The sequence below is a fragment of the Ruditapes philippinarum genome, unplaced genomic scaffold (assembly GCF_026571515.1).
Source record: "Ruditapes philippinarum isolate M1 unplaced genomic scaffold, ASM2657151v2 ctg4224_1_1_1_1, whole genome shotgun sequence".
NCBI lineage: Eukaryota > Metazoa > Mollusca > Bivalvia > Venerida > Veneridae > Ruditapes > Ruditapes philippinarum.
In genome coordinates, this window is record NW_026860980.1 from 33,546 (window position 1) to 54,018 (window position 20,473).

At 32.9% G+C, this 20,473-nt stretch overlaps 1 protein-coding gene and 1 long non-coding RNA gene across 2 annotated transcripts in view; one reads left to right on the forward strand and one right to left on the reverse strand.

Annotated features, from left to right (window-relative positions):
- LOC132714109 (10 kDa heat shock protein, mitochondrial-like) overlaps positions 1-20,194 on the reverse strand; it is a gene marked incomplete at its 3' end in the record, with an annotated part of 47,903 nt that extends 27,709 nt beyond the window's left edge. The window contains 2 exon segments of the mRNA XM_060696859.1: positions 3,513-3,671; positions 20,050-20,194. Of these exon segments, the coding sequence (XP_060552842.1) occupies positions 3,513-3,671; positions 20,050-20,052 (162 nt within the window).
- Positions 10,868-11,690, forward strand: LOC132714110 (uncharacterized). The gene is made up of 2 exons (XR_009623522.1): positions 10,868-11,020; positions 11,463-11,690. It is a non-coding gene; the product is annotated as an uncharacterized LOC132714110 (long non-coding RNA).
- Positions 20,195-20,473: the final 279 nt, after the last annotated feature.

The following is a 20,473-nucleotide window of genomic DNA, read 5'->3' on the forward strand; positions in this document are numbered from 1 at the left end:
ATAGAATATTGGATCTTCGTCAGTATATAAGCCGTTTTATCAAACACTTTGCCTAACCTTGGAAGTTGCTTGTATTAGAGCGGGCTTCAGTTGCAAGCTATTTCGTTTTTCTGGCATTATCTGGTCTACGCCATAATTAAAAAGTAAGGTTTACATCAACCGGGAGTACGGAAGGCAAAAAACTCTACCTAAATATGTTCATATTTTTATTATGAATGACATAAATCTTACATTTTACTTCAATTGTCAAATCTGGCACCAGTTTCAAGTCGAAAAAAAGGACTACAGTTTAAAGCCGATTCTAGAATCCGTTGCAAATGCGAAGCAACATGCCTACCGTTCTCTTTCTACAATTTAGTTTTTCACTGTTGATCTTTCACAGAGAGATTATGAAAAAACTGATTGTTCTTTAAAGCAACAACACTTACTTGTATCGCAATAGTGCACGTCAAATCACGTAGATTTAGTCTTGTCGGAAAATAATGTTTGGTTTCGTTTTGAAGATGTTTAAAGTATTGCTCATCTTTTCCTATGTAGTTAAATGTGTTTTATTCTATTTCACAAAGGCGAAATTGATAAGAAATATATGTGCTCTCAGTGAGAGAAAGAGTTAATATAAAAACACTTTTGTATGATATGGAAAGGGTTACACTTTAACGCGAGTGTTGTTAAGCTAAAGGTATTTTTTCAGTTTATTCTGACAAACACTGACACTCGTGAATGTGACGAACAGGTTCTTCTGTCCTCAAAAGAGAGACTTTTAAAAGGTATATATTTTTACTGGAATTGTTGTTGTATAATAAAGTTCTATAGAGTTTTGATAAACTAAAACACAATTTGAACTTGGAACTTTGCCTTGTAAATCTGATAGAATTGTTACTTAGTTGCATTACTTATAAATCTCTATTTATCAAAAAGACCCAAAATAGCCATGAATAAGAACGAGAATGGACGCCATGTGGAGTAAACAAAGTAGAAAATAGTTAACAGATAAATGATTTTACAAAACCAACATCCATCGCATCAAAATCAAACTTCTTGAAACAAAACATTCAACAAGACGGAAATAACAATGATTATCAATAATTATATAAATATATTTACATTAACATCTGTAATAGCAACATCGGCAAGATCTATGACTGGGGTCCATATGCCACTGATGCGTCCATTGAATAATTGATAGCTAACATAAGCTTAGTAAAATTACGATTACATTTGAAGAGTAATTTCAATTCTTATCCTTCAACTGTCAAATGACTTACTTCTTTATTTACATATCAGATAATTCACTGATTTAGTATATGCGTCACGTTTATCATGTTTTAGATTTTAATGTGCGATCCTTTTTTAATCTTAAAATGCTACAAAAAAAGCCTGTTTAGGACATTTGCAGGTCATGCCGCGTGCAATAATCCATGCATTTACAGCCAATGGCCACATCGATAAGAAATAGTCCCAAATAGCCCTATCGTTTTTATTCAGTTGAAAGAGACATTATTGTTAAAAAGTTCTACTCGATTTTAATGTTTTCAAAACACAAATATTCCGTTCCCTTCCTCTCTTTACAATGTATATTGGTGAGCTCTCTGATAAAGCTGAGTTGACTGATATAATTAACTAAATTTGTCAGATATGCAGTTCATCAACAGAAATAAATGCAATTATAAAATAGATAGTGTTTAATAGTGTTCTTAAGTTAACGAAGTTATATCCAGTTCACGAAAACGGTTACCGTGGGTATGAAAACAGGATATAAAAATATTTTTTATCAACGAGTGCCACTGTGTTAAAAAGCTTAATCTATCATACTAAAAGATTGCTACAGGTTCTTTATATGTATACAAAGGCTCTTTACAAAAGAATAACATTTGACTTTAAAATTGCCGCGTCGAGGCGTAACCCTTTTTACAGCATACAAATCGAAGTGATCTGGAATGTGCACGTTCATTGGACAGGCTAGCTAAGTCAATCAGAGCCTGAAACATTTTCAATTTTGCCGTTTTAGGGGAAATTAATTTAGGGTTTCTGTTTTCTATTCCATGTTTAGTATTGCTACATGACACAAATAAATGTTTCATAATCATTACCGTGAAAGAACAATGATTAAAGAGTAAATCAATTTCTTTACAAATACTGCAGTACAGACAACAATTTTACTACTTTTAAAATCACTTAAATATCGCAGCGAGGAAAAATTATTTAAATATTCATTTGTGTTTATGTAAATTGTATAGAAAATAAAAAGTTTTTCATGGTTAACATAATTATAGAAAGAGAACGGTAGGCATGTTGCTTCGCATTTGCAACGGATTCTAAAATCGGCTTTAAACTGTAGTCCTTTTTTTTCGACTTGTAACTGGCGCCAGATTTGACAATTGAAGAAAAATGTAAGATTTATGTCATTCATAATAAAAAAAATGAACATATTTAGGTAGAGTTTTGCCTTCCGTACTCCCGGTTGATGTAAACCTGACTTTTTAATCATGGCGTAGACCAGATAACGCCAGAAAACGAAATAGCTTGCAACTGAAGCCCGCTCTAAAACAAGCAACTTCCAAGGTTAGGCAAAGTGTTTGATAAAACGGCTTATATACTGACGAAGATCCAATATTCTATGGAAAGCTTATATTTTTCCCCGTAGACTGGTGCATATCCCAAAGAAATTGGTACAGAAATAAAATATTTACGGCTATTTTCTTTTCCAAATCGAGCAACATTTGTCTTGGAAATGATGCCGAAAATGACGTCAATGTCACGTGGTATTGCCACACTGAAAATGGCTGTTCAAAATGCCCACAAGGCCAAGTGATTTTTCTTAAATCATTTAAATCCAACATATTCATATAAATCACCACTCAATAGTTCTATCTGGACAGTAGAAGCTGTTAGCTATCTTTATTCATGATGTCTAATCTCATTTGTAGCTGAAAAAATGCATTAAAAAAATTCCCAATCTTAGTCAAAATAACGCATTTTTTTCCCAATCAGTCTGGTACCGGCACCATTCCCAAAGTAGAGAAAGAAAACGCTGAGCATTTTTTAATTAGCTCTTAAGAGTGGCCTTTGACCTAGAGACCTAGATCATGTGTAGAGCAATATGTCTCATAGTGAAGGATATTTGTATAAACTATCAATAAAAGAAATTTATGCATGTAGGAGATATGCTTGACAAAATCTGGATATTTCAGCATTTTAGTGACCTTGACCTTCCATATATTGACCTAAATTACATGTGACACAGCCATAGTCAATCATGATAATGACCATTTTGTGTTACAATCCCTAAATAGTTAACAGTAATGCATCCATAATTTACCAGTTTCTACCTGGTGTGCATAGAATATAAATAGCACAATGATTTGATCCAGAAATCAATTAGTTTAACACAATAATGAAGAGGAATTTATTTTACAAATATATGCATCAACAAAATAGATATCAGAAAGATTGTAACAAAATTCTTTCAAAAATTTAACTATTTTTAATGGAATTTACCCTACAGGACTTACTTTTCTGGCACCTCCTCCAACTGCAACAACTGTGGCCTCGAGAACTTTACCCTGAGCTTTATCTGGTATCATTATTCCTGACTTAGTCTTTGTTTCTGCAGCAAACCTTTCAACCAGAACACGATCAAACATGGGCAAGAATTTCTTAAATGCTCTAGCCTACAAAAAAATATTAACAATTATAATCTAACATTGTCTAATAGCAACTAGAACTATCTAGTACTAGAGTTAAGTTCCTTGAGCACTGCACTTCCTCTCATTGTGCTTGACCATTGTATGAAGTTGCAATGAATTTTAAACATTAGTTTTTTAGTTATGCACCGGACAAGGAAAAGGAACAAAGGTCAATAAACTCTGCAAATACTGAAGACAGAGTAATGGTTATTGTACACTGCACTTCCTCTCATTGGGCTTGACCATTGTATGAAGTTAATCAGAGACAGGAAAAGGCATGTGATTTGCGAGAATATCGCACGTTTACGAAAATTGACACATTAAAATTGCACAAGGTGCGATGATTATAGTTTGCACAATACTGCTATGCCAGGCCTTTCTCTTAAAAAGTCATATTTCTGCAAGGATTGTCTTTCCCCCGTGGTGGCAAATAAAACAAAATATTAATTCTGGCACATAAAACCTTTAATTTGCGAATTTTATTGGCCTCAACGTAAGGTTAAAGTATCCGACAACTAGCACAGTTAATATCAATAAGCGGCCATGTAAATTACATAAGCCGCACAAATGTGAAAGGTCATGCACAATTAGTTTGTTTATCAAACTATCTGAATGTGTCAGATTAAAGTGTAATTATGTTAATTGGAATAATTTACGTCTTTACCCTCCAACTTTGAACACTGATAAATACATGTGTGGTCAACAGGTTTTAGTAGCAAAGAAGAGAAATGAAAGATTGTACATGATGTTGACAAACAATTAACTTTAGGTAAGTTGACTCCTCTAATGATAAACAAGAGGGCCATGATGGCCCTGAGGTCGCTCACCTGTATTTAGGCCCCCGGAGCGGGGCCAGTATAAACCCCAAGGATTTTATTTGAACAAACTTGGAAGACACCCATTAGAAGATGTTTCATGATGTTAAGTTTTTACTACACACACATAATGAAAAATAATGACCTTCCCCCCTCCCCCACTCTTGCAGGGCCAATTTTAACTCAAGGGTTTTTATTTGAACAAACTTGGTAGACACCCATAAGAAGATGTTTCATGCTAAACATCTAAGCTCTAGCTCATTTGGGTTTTTTAAAGTTTTTTAAGTTTTTACTTTACACATATAGTTAAAAAGAATGACATCCCTTGGGCAGGGCCAGTTTTGACCCCAGGGCTTTTACTTAACAAACTTTGTGGACACTTACTAGAAGATGTTGCATGTTTAACATCTAAACTCTAGCTATTTGAGTTTTTTCAAAGAGGATTTTTAAGTTTTTGCTATACACATACAGTCGGCATCGTACATGCGTCCACCTTTATTAAGCGAATTTTTTATTAAGCGGCCGCATAAAATCCCTCCCGATGATTTTTACTATTTAATTTAATTCCATTAAACGACTATTTTATATCGCGGCCAGCGGCCACTGAATGTCGGCCCAAATGTACAAAATTAAGAGTTAAAGTATCTATTAAACGGCCGTGACAAACAATCGTCCCTGCGGGCATTCTCACCTGTGTAATTAGCGAGTAGGTTAGATGTGTACAAGCAAACAAACAAATATTTTTCATGGTCATTGGTCACAAATAATTGTCGTTTAAAAACGAAATGAATAACTATTGCAATCGTTTCAAAATCGGATTTTCCGATAGTAATATTTATTGTGACATATTTTGTCAGAGCAATAACGTATCACAACACCGCATTTGCATGGTTTTGTCATGTGCTCAGAGTGACCTCCCTTATCAAAAAATGACGTCGGATCGAGCGAAAAAAAGACAGACAACTAATAAGACCGGATAAATTGTATGAGTAAATCATGCATGGAATTGAGTCTGAGTAAATAGCAAATTTCATCGATTGTAGTCGAAATAAAATCGTGAAACGTAGTGGACTAAACATTACAGAACCGAGCCTTTCATTGCTGATGGTGTAGGTGCTCATCTGATGCTTTATAAAATACATTTAGTATCCCATTAAATATGACCCTTCGACAAAAAAAAGACAAAAAAATCCTAGATCTCTAAAAATCTTATTGAATTTGAAATCGGGGTAGTGTGAAAACAAATTGTTGAAACAATCAAGAAGTTTAAAACTCATTGCATAAAAAATTATCTGGAGCTCTGGCTGATGATTCTAAAGTATGTTCAGCAGGAGATGTGTATGAACATATTAAAAATATAAGACAATATGCTTTGTTTCATGGTCAAAATGACCTGTTGACAGTATTATGAGCGTAGATCACATTTGTACACAAATTTCTACTAAAAAACAAAAACAAACAATATTGATGACTTTTTTTAAAAAAAAAAGGCATAAATGTAATTATAAAACTGTAATACATACATAATATTGTATAGTTTTTGTTTTTATAAAAAATATGTTATTATATCTATGACTTGTAATAAAAAGTCTCGAATTTTCCAGAATTCTATTGAGAGACCACTTTATTAAGAGACCACTTTTTGACAGTCCCTTGAGTGGTCTCTTAATACAATGTGGACTGTATAAGGAAAATCAATGACCCCCCGGGCGGGGCCAATTTTGACACCAGGACTTTTATTTGAACTTACTTTGTAGACACTCAGTAGAAAATGTTTCATGCTTAATATCTAAACTCTACCTATTTGGGTTTTTTCAAAGAAGATTTTTTAAGTTTTGTTATGTATACACATATAAGGAAAATCAATGACCCCCTGGGCGGGGCGAATTTTGACCCTAGGGCTCTTATTTGAACAAACTTAGTAGAAGCCCATTAGAACATGTTTCTTCCTAAATATCTTAGCTCTAGCTCTTTGAGTTCTTTAAAGGAAGATTTTTTAAGTTTTTAGTATATGCATATACAGTGTCTATTCTAGGATGCGCGATTGCGCGATTCACGCTAGTATTTCACAGATCGTGCAAAATTCAAAATCATGTGCGTGAAAATCGCGCATCTATAAAAAAAAGTTTATAAAATCGTTAAACTTCCATCCTGCATTATATTTGGTTGTTTTGTTTACATTACACCGGAAACCGAAGGGAAGTAACTGTAAGCTCATTATAATAATTTAGTACCATATGGTAAGGGTTACGCGAGTTGATGGAAATTCACGGAATGTTTCGTACCAACCGGAACTAGTGTGCTAGGTCTGACAGTTGATCGCCATTTTAGTGTAGTAAATTTTCAAGAAAATGAGGCAATTCCTAGCATGGCTACAATCTAGACATGAAAGATAGGTCTATTGTTTGTATTGTCAATCCCTTAATAATAAATCGCAACAGTTCTATAATGATTTGTTTTCGTAAAAAAAATTAAGGGGGGACAACTTCTGCTGCCTTAGTTTTAAAAATCTAATCGGTTGAACGCCTCAGTTTAAACTTTATGCAGACAATTTAACATTGGCAGTTTATTTTATGTAAATAAAATAAGAATCCATGTTAAACAGCTATAAATTAGCATGTATATCATATAAAATTTTATTTTATTTTTTGCATTAAGATTTAAATTGAATTTTTTATTTGTATAAATTAACTGGAATTTGATGCATCCATAACTTGTAAAAGTTAAACATATCCATATCCAAATTTTCTGGTTTGGTATCCCTATTTTTTTCGTATTAATTATGCAGCCATAGAAAGGTAAATTAAATAAATGCTGCCTAAAATATCTTCCGTTGGCACTCTCTAATTAAATCAAAGTGCTGTAGCACTGAATGCGACGGACATGCAACCGGAGAGACATTAAGGCTTTTTTTAGAAAAAAAACAACACAAAAGATATAACAGAGAAAATTTGTTCCATACAAGTTCGAGATTTGTAGAGCAATAAATTTTATGTGTCCCAATCTGATGTAATTCAGAGTTTCTACTTATACAGAAGGAAATTTATGCAGGGCTCGACATTAACGGTTGTCTGACTGCCCGGGACAACTAAAAGTTTGGTCCGGGCAAGTTATTTTGAAAAGCACTTGTCCGACAGGGCAAGTGAAAATAAAAAGCATATTGACAAAATGCATGTACAAAATGAATAGAAATAACATCTTTTCATTTATAAACATCTTTAAAACAAAAATACACCATGAATCATTATCAATAATGTGAATATACTACGGTCATGTACATTTGTTGATATAGGAAACGGAAGCAAAAATATGAGCATGCGCCGCGGTAAGGTAATTCCCCGTTCTAATAATAGACTATAATTATCTAATTTTGTACAAGGTAATTCCCGGGTTATGCTGTTGTTTAAATTTTGATGTTTGCATGTAAATATATCATTGAAAATATGTAAATAATCATATTGATCTTTAAATATAATTGTTAAATAAAGTTTTTGCATTTAAAATGATTTATTGTTTAATCTAATATAACAACATTATGAACTTAATCAACGAAGACTCATTTACGGCTGTTGACTTGATGATTGAACGGGGAATTACCTTACCGCGGCGCATGCTTATATTTTTCCTTCCGTTTCCTATATCAACAAATGTACATGACCGTAGTATATTCACATTAAATAAACAGATGAACCGATGTTTTAGAAAAACTACTAAATACAAAAAATATTTGTGTCTAACTAACAATCAATTTCATAAACATTATGTCCAGTTTATTGCCTTATGTTAACATTACCTAATACAAGAAGTATTAATGTATGAGCTTGTTTGTTTTTCTGTTTTATACATTTTTACCATTTTTAGGTCAGGACAAGTAAGTCTTAGGTCAGGGCAAGTAGTTTTAAAAACTACTTGCCCGACAGGACAACCTGATTCAAAAGTTAATGTCTAGGCCTGTTATGCCTAAAAACTCTGGTCAAACTTGTAAATCAGTGTCCTTATCGATTCATTCCAAGGAATGATAAATTATGTAAATAGAAAAAAACTGTCAATGAAATATTTCTAAAATAAAACCATGCAAATTAACTTCAAGCATAATACATTATACATGTGAGAATGTTATTTAAAATTGCTTTGTGTTATATCATAGTGGGCATATAGACAATAAAATATAAGTCATTTGTATTTCTCTCGGATATATATGTCTCATTAAAATTTTTTTTGGTTAAAATCATCAGCAATTAAAAGTGTATTTTTTAGATTTCTTTTATTTACAAGGTAAAGATGTAGAGGCCAGAGCACATCATTTTTATTTTAATTTAAATGTTACTTAAGCTGTTCTTTTAAATTTCACACTAAATTCCATTTTCTTACAATTGTAAGTATTGCATGTAAGCTGTTTGTTTGTTTGTTTCATTTTACGCCTTTTTCAACAGTATTTCAGTCATATAGGCGGGTTGTTTCCTAACCATCGTTCCTGGAGAGTTACACCAGTACTAGACTACCTTCCTCCGCGCTAAACTACCAAAGCATCTCCCAGGGATCGAAACTATGCCAGAGAGGTAACTGTTTTAGAAGTCATTGACTCTAACCCCTCGACCACGGAGGCGGTATGCATGTAAGCAAAGTAAGTATCCGCTGGTTTATTACATGTATAATATGTACACCCTAATTGCCTGCAGGTGAAGCAGAATCTTTTTTAGAATAGCGAATGTTATCTCATATCGTGACCTAGAAAAATATGTAAACAAACCACAAGAATCGGAAGTAAAACTGATATTATAACTTCCTATCAGATCTATATCTATTTTTAGCACTGGTGACCTAACCCAACTGACCCCTACCTCGATCCAAATGAGAGTACCTCAATTTTATGTTCCTACAAATATACCAGACATCTGTCGATAGAATAAGGTTAACACACCTGTAAAAGTTTAAAAAATCTATTTTTGACATTGGTTGACCTTGACCCAAATGACCCCTTACTAAAGGAAAAGGAAGATTGATATCGAGGACCCTCCCTTTGTATGACCATTTTTAACATGAAAGACAATAACTTAAAAAAAATAAAGGCTGTATGAGCAGAAATGTTTAGATTTATTTTTTTACACAAGTGACCTTAACCTAGACAGGGTTCATACAGACATCCAATGCCAAAATTCAAGGACTTTTTAAGCACTATTTAAGCACGTTTTCCCATTTTTCAAGCACATTTGTTACACATGTATCAATACAATCTTCAACATAAGAAGTGTAGTTTATTTCCCATTATTTGGAATGCACATTTTCTTGCCATTATTTTAAGGATTTTATAGAACAACAACAAAGGGCGCATCAAATACAGATTAGTCCAAAACAACTATAATTTGTCCTGACTTACTGTTATGTTGAGCAAACATTTCATTGATTTTGATCCTAAATTGGATCATTCTTTTGATTTTGTTTACTGTTGATTTTTATTGACACTATGTCATTCAATCATTTTCAAGCACATTTTTAGTAAATTTAAGCACTTTTTAAGCACTTGTCAAGACAGTAATCAAATTCAAGGACTTTTAAGCACTTTTTTACATTTTTAAGCACTTTTTAAGAAAGGGACTCAAATTTAAGCACTTTTTAAGACTGTACGAACCCTGCTAGAGAAGCCTAACGCCACAAAAAAATTAAAGGACTGTTAAAGGTATCAACCTACCAAATATAAAAGATATCATTAAATTAATTAAGTAATTTGGTGAAATTTTTGATAAATCCAACTTGGCGGAAAAGGTATAACCATACAACTTCAAGGCCCTATTTTCAAAGTGATATAAAGGAAAATTACTGGGAAAATGGATGGCAATGTCATGTAAATTGTATTGATAAGTAATATGAAAATAATTAAGCCATTAGTTCAGATAGAACATAAGATATTTCCAACTTGCCGGTTTAGGTTAACCATTATTCATTTTCTAAGTGCTGAATAGGGCCACAACTTTGTGCAAATGGAAGCCATAGTTATGTAACTTGCCCAGATCATACTTTGTATGGATTAGTAAGTGTGTAAATTATGAAGCCATTGGTACAGCAGGGCTTGCGCTGGCAGGAGCCAATGAGCAAATTGGCTCCAAAATTATTAAATTGGCTCAAGAAACTTACGAAAAGTATAACTTTTGGAATATCCAGTCTAAATTTAGCATTTGCTATTTTAAGAATGGAAAAGTACACATTTGTTTTTCTATTTACAACTTCCGCTTTACCGCTTCTTATCACAAAACTATGCGACACAGTCTCCTTTTTGTGGGGTCATTGACTGGTCTATATTTGTTACTTCCCTTCCAAATAAAATATCCTTATAAACAATACACTGACCTCATGGTATGTTTACATGTTTATCAGCTGATAAATATGACACTAATTGGTGTGAATTGTTGAATGTGTACTGGATAATTGGTCTTTATATTCAATATGAAACAATAACCCCCGGCATCTTAACATTATCGCCAATCATATCAACAGCTTGGTTATGAAATGGATGACTTTACGGTAAGTTTGCATTCATATAATTTTATTGTTGTTGATAAAAAGATCAAAGGAATTATGAGTTATAGGATAGAAGTTGTTTTTTTTTTTAATTGCAAATTAAATCTGACCTAATAATGGCTCCAAAAAAGCATAAATTTGACAAGGAGTATATTTGACAATTAGTATTCCTGAAAAAAAAATTGAACTTACTTTGTACATATAAAATTATCCTCTATCTGGAGCATTCATTTACAAATGGCATACATGGCTGTGAAATGTTTATGGAAAATTCAAGAAGCATACAACATATTTTTAGGAAACTTATGCTAATTACTTTACTCTTATAATGAATAGTTGGCATTTTTTTCCCTAAATTATGTTTAGTTTAGAACTTTTCAATATTCTTTTCTTCATTAATAATTATTCTTTTTACTCTCAAATGTTTCTGTTTTTATAATTTCAGATACAGATAGCCCTCAAACCAAATCTTTGGCATTAACCATGCAAGCAGAAGCAGCCCATTGGAATGTGGTTCTGATGTCACTGTCATGCCACTAACTTAGATTTTATGAAAACATTGCTGACCAAATTAGCCTGGAAAATGTTATTCTTATAGCTACTGAGCTGCAAGCTTTTATGATCAGTTTTAAAGTGATTAAAATGTAGCTACCTAAATAAAGTTGGATATACATGTAGTTTATGTTTTTTTTTTCTAAATATCTCATGCCTTTTTAAGGTGTTTCATATATGAACTTTTAAATGCTATAAATAAGTACCATTGCCTTCTTGAAAATAAAATACAGGCACGCAATTTTCGCCGCGAAAAATTGGCTCAAAGAAAAAATCTGCCAGTGCTAGCTCTGGTACAGGTAGAACTTCAAAAAATCCAGATTTTTCTATTTTTAGCTACTGTGACCTACAGTCGAATTTCGTTGGCTCAAACTCGGAGGGCCTTTGCAAATTTGTTCGAGAGATAGGTAGTTCGAGCCAACCGAGGTTGAACTATTATTACGTTGATCAGATGCCTAAAGGTTTTCCTAGCTTACATCGGTCGAATGATAAATGCGTCAATGTAATTGTTTGTTAGTACATCTGTTCGTCGAATATTTCATATTCAGAATTATTATCCCAGTGTTTTAATTAAGTATTAACGGTACGCTGTGTTAATCTATATTCATGCATATTATAATTGGTTGAGTTCGATTGGGCAATCACACCAAACTTGTTGAACAATGTTCAAAATATATTTATATGTTTATAATGGGATGAATTTCATTTAAAAAAAAATAAATTAATGAAATATGTATTAAAAACATTTACAGCAGAATCTATTTGTAGTCATTTACTCAAATAAACACACATATAAGTATCATTCTATAAGTAGATAACACTGTTACGATTCACTTACATGAACCATGGTTGTAATTAAAGGCGTCCGGGTAAACGTCATTCTTTATTTGCATGCATATTTCACTTATTTCACAAGTTATTTTCTTTTTATTGTTACCATAAACGGCAAATCAACAATATTATCATACAAATAAATTGGTAACAACACCTCTTATTTTGTATCAATTAATCTTAATTATCTTTGTCACGATCACCAGGTGTTAAAAAACATGTGTCGTTGACTGTCATTTATTTAGGACATACCGACATGTCTTTTTGTGTTCGACCGAAAAGGTGTGATTTTCACTATATTTCTGCCTAAGGGACCAGAGATCAGGTTCGAGAGTTCGAACGATCGGTGTTCGAGCGATCCGAGGTAGAACAATATATATGATATAGGAATTTTGCCGGGACTGGGCGATGAGTTCGAGCGAAGGGAGGTATTCTAGCAATCCGAGTTCGAGCGAACGAAGTTTAACTGTAGTTTTTCATCCTAGATGGCCCATGTTTAATTTATTCCAAGCAATGACCGAGACAAGTTTCCTGACCAAGTTTGATGACAATTGAGTAAAAATTGTGACCACTAGTGTTCACAAGGTTTTTCTATTTTTAGCTCTTGTGACCTAGTTTTGCATCCGAGATGAGCTATGTTCAAACTCATCCGAGCTTTCAACTAGATAAGCATCCTGACCAAGTTTGATGACGATTGAGGCAAAAATGTGATGCGCTATAGTGTTCACAAGCAATTGTGGACCTATGACGGACATTCACCGATCCTAAAAGCTCACCCTGAGCTCAGGTGAGCTAAAAATATAGCTCTTAATTTGAATTTTATGAGTTTTTGTTCTTTATTTTACTACGGAATGAAGCTCATAAATATCAAATGTTTGCTCGTAAAGGGGCACCACTGCGCATGTGTCGTCGTTTGGAAAATCCTGTTCGCCATTTTTGTTTATCTCTAATCACAGTTGATGTTTTTGAAACGTTATTTTTTATTGTGCATATTTATCAAAAAGGATATGTTAAAGTAACTTTTTATATTTATAATCTTTACTAAAGTTCTAAACAATGAAATGAAAGTTTATTTTCTGATTTTGTACACCATTTTTTTCACCAGAAGTGTTATTTAACAAGCGTCTGCTAGCAATAGTCTGAATTATGTAGACGCTCATCAAAAGCGCTCTGACATCTATATTTAGCTCAAAAGGATTTCAAAATGGTGGCGCCCAATTAACTAAGGATTTTTTCACAGCTCATTAGGTATAGGATATATAATATTTTTTTGAAAATTTCATTTAGATTTAGGTTTGATTTTTTTTTAATTGATACGCGTCATACATGTTATGAGCGCTACAGCCTTCAGCCCCGCTCAGACTTTCCACATTTAAATATTTAATCTGATCCAGTTCAAAGAGAAAATAGAATTTTTTTGGGGAAAAAAACTTGGCTATTAACAGAGGGGACAACGCTGACTATCCGTGTCAATTTGTTAGTAAAAAAAAAAAAACCCTGGTGTTAAACAACAGGTTTACCATGAGCAAAATATCTCAAAATCAATAAGGGATACAAATCCTAATTTAGAATCACAGGAACTTGAAATTCTATCAAATAACCAATATTAATGATAATATCCAAATATACCCCCTATATACTATAAATAAACACAAGGAATGAAATGCCTTATATTGTTTATCGAAATGGCCAGACAGATTATTTTGATCCGTTGTTTTGTTGATTTGTTCGGCGTAAATTATGTTGGGGTGGGGAAAAGGCGTTTCATTCCTTGTGTTTATTATTACTGTATAGGGTGTATATTTTGGATATTATCCTTAATATTGATAGAATTTCAAGTTCCTGTGTTTAGAATAATATGGTTTTCTTCAGGCTGTTATCTCATAACCTCACCGTGGTCGAGGGGTTACAAGCTCATTTAGGAAGCGAGAGGTCTGGAGTTCATTTCTTCCTTAATTTATTTGTTTTGGTTTTTTTTGTTTTTGACACATTTAAGATGAGCACAGGTTATTTTTAATCAATGTGGTCATACAAATTTTTGGTAGTCAGACTTTTCTCTCCCTTACCAAGGATGATCCTCCCCTGACGTTTCCTCCCTTACAATTCTCTCCCTATTTTGGGGGAGAACTGTCTGCAAATTTGCAAATTAGAAGACAGTTCCCCCCCCCCCCCGATTCTTATTTATATAATTACATTATTATTCATTTATTAAAGTATTTAGATGATAAATAAATGGGTAAGTTTATTATCAATTGATATAAATTAGAAAAAAATAGATTTTATTAAAGTGTTTAGATGTTAAATAAATGGGTAAGTTTATAATAAATTGATATGAATTAGAGAGTTTCCGATCAATAACTATAGAACCCTTAGGCCTAGATACTTCAAACTTGGTAAGATGATTGGTCATGACCAGCAGATGACCCCTATTGATATTGGGGTCAAAGGTCAAGGTCACATTGACCTTGTAGGTAAAAAACGGTTTCTGATCAATAACTAAAGAACGCTTAGGCCTAGGAATTTCAAACTTGGTATGATGATTGGTCATGACCAGCATATGACCCCTATTGATTTCAGGGTCAAAGGTCAAGGTCACATTGACCTTTTAGGTAAAAACGGTTTCTGATCAATAACTAAAGAACCCTTAGGCCTAGGAACTTCAAACTTGGTATGATAATTTATCATGACCAGTAGATGATCCCTTTTGATTTTGGGGTCAAGGGGTCAATGTCATAGTGACCTTGTACTTAATGACCGTTTCCGACCAATTACTCAACAACTCAAGTTGCCTTGGTTAATATTTTTATGTGCTTTTGGTATACACAATTGAAGGTGTTATGTAATATAACAACTTGGCTGTCATTAATAAGGCCTATGTGATTCATTATCATAGAATTTATGTTTATATTATTTGGTAAGATTTTAAATAACTTTAATTGCTGCACACAACCTATGGGGTCACAATAATTATTACCTTGTGACTAGTCATGACCAGTAGATACTAGATAACCCTTATTAATTGCTTGTTCACTGGGTCAGAAGTTATGCATAACAACCTGATCACATGACAAATTGGCTGCCCATAGGGGGCATACATGTTTTACAAACATATCTTGTTATTAAAGGTGAGCACAACCACAAGAAGTTCTAGGAAACACAGGCAGGGGACTTAAAACAGACATGGATTAAAGAAATAGTAATTTAAATAATCAGAAACATTTGAAACAAATTTATGATTGAAACACTTCCAGCAAAATAATTGCAAAAAAAAAACAACAAAGTGTTGGATTCTAAGATTCCAAAACCTGCAGCTAGAAAAAAACTGTTTGTGTTATAGTGAATGTAGGGTATTCTATTCTGTATTTTGGACTAAAGGATATGATATTTTTTTTTTTATTAACTTTTGTGAAAGAAAATTTAATGTGTTACATTATTTGTGATCATGTTAAACTCATAAAATTCGGCCCCCTGAATTCTGTCCCAGAATTCCGCCCAGAACCTTGCTTGACAAATCCACTCCGAAATTCCGCCCCAAGATTCCGCGTCAAAATTCCGCCCAAACTCATTTGCATATTTCTTCCCTATTCATCCCAGAATCCGTTCCATTTCCGCCTGGAATCCGGCTGGAATCTGTGCCAAAAGCAAATGGTTAAACACTTGTGTATTCTTGGAGAATTTAAATTTCTGGGCTGAATCTCCCTTTGAATTCCGCCCCATTTCCGTGCAGAAAATTTCGTACAGGTTGTTTTGATGATATCTAGATCAAGTTCAAAGATGGGTCATGTCCGGTCAAAAATAAGGTCACAGGAGCTAAAAATAGAAAAAGCTTGTTAACACTCTAGTGGCTGCAGTTTTTATGGAAATTTGTCAGGAAAGTTGTTTAGATGATTTTAGGTCAAGTTCGAAGATGGGTCATCTCCGGTCAAAAACTAGGTCACAGGAGCTAAAATAAGTGGCTGCAGTTTTCATCCAAATATTCTGGAAATTTGTCAGGAAGGTTGTTTAGATGATATCTAAGGTAAGTTCGAAGATGGGTCATCTCTGTTCAAAAATTAGTTCACAGGAGCTAAAAAAAAAAAAGCTTGTTGACACTCTAGTGACTGCAGTTTTCATCCAAATATTCTGGAAAATTGTCAGGAAGGTTGTTTTGATGACATCTAGGTCAAGTTCGAAGATGGGTCTTGGCTGGTCACAGGGCATTTTTTGTCAAAATTGTGAAGGGGCCTGGACCTGTTCATTTTATGAAAAAAGCGTGATTTGTCATAAAATTGTGAAAAAATTATGAAACCGGAAAATGTCTTCAAGTTGGTACTTTTACCCGCTTCACATGTGCTTAAACCATTTAAATTGATTGAAACTATTTCTGTGTTCTTGAAATTGGCGTAAATCATGTTTAACTGGAGGGTAAACAATGTATTTCAAAGACAAAGTCCAAATATTTTGTGAAATTTCTATTGAAATTGTGGATTTTTTTCCACCACTTTGTGAAAAAAAAGTGCAATTTTGAATTGTGAAGGGGCCTTATTTCGGCCCCTGTTATAGAAGGAAAAAAGCCCTGGGTCAAAAATTAGGTCACAGGAGCTAAAAATAGAAAAAGCTTGTTTCTTTTTAGATTTAATTTAATCTGATTCTCATTGAATAAGATTTCTCTCGCTGTATCCATCAAAGTGATAACATGCGTTACAGCGTATTTTGGCCTTTTTTTTTTCTTTTTTTTTTTTATATTTTGGCCTTTTTTTTTTTTTTCTTTGACATTTCTACACAATTGGACCTTAAAAACATATAATTTTGTATATACATACATGAAATATATTTTAAATCTATAGATATTAGCCTAATTAATTTGGCGAGAATGGGTTAACCCATTTTGCAGACATTTTTCTTCATCCAAAATACATTGCCGTCAAAAATAATCTCGGCATTTCTTTGACAAGTCTAATAAGTAATAAGTTGGACTTCTATAAATCTCCTATAGAACATTTAGATCTAAATTTAATTAGCACATATTTAGAGTACCTTTTTTAGGGGGAGATTTTTATTTTTCATTTTCCCAAAAAAAGGATGCCGCGGGTCAGTAAACCAAAATATCAAAAAATAATGGCCTAAATGGTGGTTTCTGGTGGGAATCGTATCGATTTATTCAGGGAATAGACATAATTATACACATACAATTTTATCACAGAAATCAACTTGCATATATATAAAAACACACAAATAAATGCACAAAAATAATTATAAGATTCAGAGCAACAGATAAGCTTTAAAAGTGAATTGGGTATTACTCCATCATTTCCTTTGGAATTGGGTATTGGCTCCATTTAATTGGGTATTCTAAAACTCGATACCCTATGATTTCAAGATCAATTGGGTATTCAATTATGAAAATATGAATTTTATGGTTTCAATATCAATAAAATTTAAACTGTTTTAAAAAGAAAATAGGATTAACAATTTACTAGAACTTTTCACAATTGTTTTATTTTTATATAAAATGCTCATGTTATGTTTCATAATATTTTAACAAGTTCGTTTTCTGACTGATTTTTGATTATTTACGATTGTTTTGTTTCAAATCATTTTCCCTTTTGCACGACGCCATATTGCTTTCAAAGCGTCTATTGATACAGGTGGGACCTACTTATTGACGGTCTCCGCAAAATCAACGGTCTCTGCCGGTCTGTAAAGACCGTCGACCTGAGTAGACAAATCGACGGTGTCGCGCTTTATTGATATGACTTAGTCGGTCTTTGGAGACCGGGGACCGTCGAAGAAGACCGTTGATTAGTGAGCATTGATTCGGGAATATTCGGATAGCATGCATATCGAAATAATTTGTCCAAAACTACGAGCGTACGATAGAATAATTTTGCGGTGATGAAAATGACAATACGCACGGGTTTTTAAGACAATTGCGTATTTTATTTATTTTAATGGGTTTTGATACGCATTCTTAAAAAATCAATTGCGTATTTTATAAAATTAATTGCGTAAATACGCAAATACGCACCTTATCTGTTGCTCTGAGATTAATTAATAAGTATGTTCTATGTAACCCTAGGATTGCCCATTAAGCTAAAAGCTTATTTCCAATTATTATTGAATTAAAAACATGTAGTCATTAACTTGAAACATATAACACATCAAGTTACATTATAAAATGATAAATGTATTTCTGAATTGCAATGTTTATATTCTTATATAATGTTTTTTCCCTAGATTTTCATTTTACATGTTTCTTAACTACATTGTATTTGTAATTTTGTTGTTGTTTATCATACCTTTTGTTTGTAAATGTTTATATTATGTACATTGTATATTTGATAGAGGCTCATAGGGAAGACTTGGCCTGCCCAACTATGTTGCCTCTTTAAATAAAGTCTTAATTATTATTATTATTATAAGAAATCAAGGTGTTGATTAGATTAAAATAGCTGTGAAAAGGTGTTGATGAATAAGTATTATTAATTGTTTCAAGTTAATGACTACATGTTTTTAATTCAATTTCGTAAAAAAGTAAATGTGGAATGTATTTGCATACCAGTTGTTGTTTATTTATTTTATAGAACATACTTGTTTCCACCTTAATCACTATTTAACAAATAAATGAACATCACAAGCTAGACCTTAACATAATTACAGGTGTATATCAATCACTGTCCAATGATCTATATCTCTCACAATAAAGGTGTTGATAGGATTAAAATACTGAAAAAAGGTGTTAAATTAACAAACACTTTGCAGCTGATAAACATAAAACATAAAACATAAAATATGCAGTTAATATCAAACAAAAATAATCTTCATTAAGAAATATTATAAGATTAAGTCAAAATTAAATGATAACTTATAAAAATAAAATTGGGGGAGAACTGTCTGCATATTTCAAATTTGGGAGAGAACCGTCAGGGAAGGAAACGGTTAGGGAGAGAACCATCAGGGAGAGGAACTGGTAAGGGAGAGAATAGTCTGTCATTACAAATTTTTCTTCCCAGGTCCAATACTCGTGCCTGTGGAATTAATACGGGGAAGTCAATTCGCGGTCCCGGGCTTTGGCTTGCCCGGCTATAGACTACACGTGTATATTTAAAGGGAAATCAAATAAAAAGCAATTAAAAAATATATAGAATTCTATACCTATCAATGAAATTTTCAGTGTCAGTTCTAGTTGGGCGCCGCCATTTTCAATGTAACTCAATGATAAAAGGTGAGGTATTCCAATAACGGACAATCGCAACTTTTCCGATTAATAATACTCATCAAGTGTTCCGAGTGAAAACGGAAGTGGTGCATGAAATACCGAATGACACATTTAAAACGGAAAACTAAATGATTTATAACTGACTTGCCCGTTCATAGGCTTTGCCTAATTTCATATTAAACTCATATATACACACCCACGGTCTCTAATGATATGTCCATTATGTTCTCATTAATTTGATATTAACATGATAAACTGGAATATTCACCAATCAATGTGATTGCATAATAATGAAATTGTAGAAAGAAATATCATACGAGCCTCAAGTCGAGGCGAAATTTTTGAGTACGAATAAGTATATCCGTAAAACAGAATAATTGTCTGCATGAAATTCAAATTTTAGAGGAGCAAATGCGAAAATTAAGTACAAAAATCATAAAATTTATCTCACCATTCCGAGATTTTGCGTAACTAACACAGTCGAGAAAATTCTATCTTCCTAAGAGCATGTGCTTTACCGGTGTAATGACCTTGATCAGGGGACTAGCTGAAAGAGGAAATTGTGCACCAATTATATAATCATTTGTTGAAAGTTATCTTTGCGAAAAATCATAAATAGAATCATACAATAGAAAATTATAATTCCTTTAAAATGGTTTTGCCTTTGATTTGTATCTTCGATGCAAAATATGTTTCATTATACAACATTTAAGGAATTCTCCTCACAAAGCAGCTGATTAGGGTTGTAAAGGATATCTAAAACTTTATATTGCATCAGAAGCTTTTTCTTTTCATTAAACGTTTGTCATTGGGAAATTATATCATATGAATCTTTTTATTTGTAAATTGTTCTACGTGAGTGTTTAAAAATTATT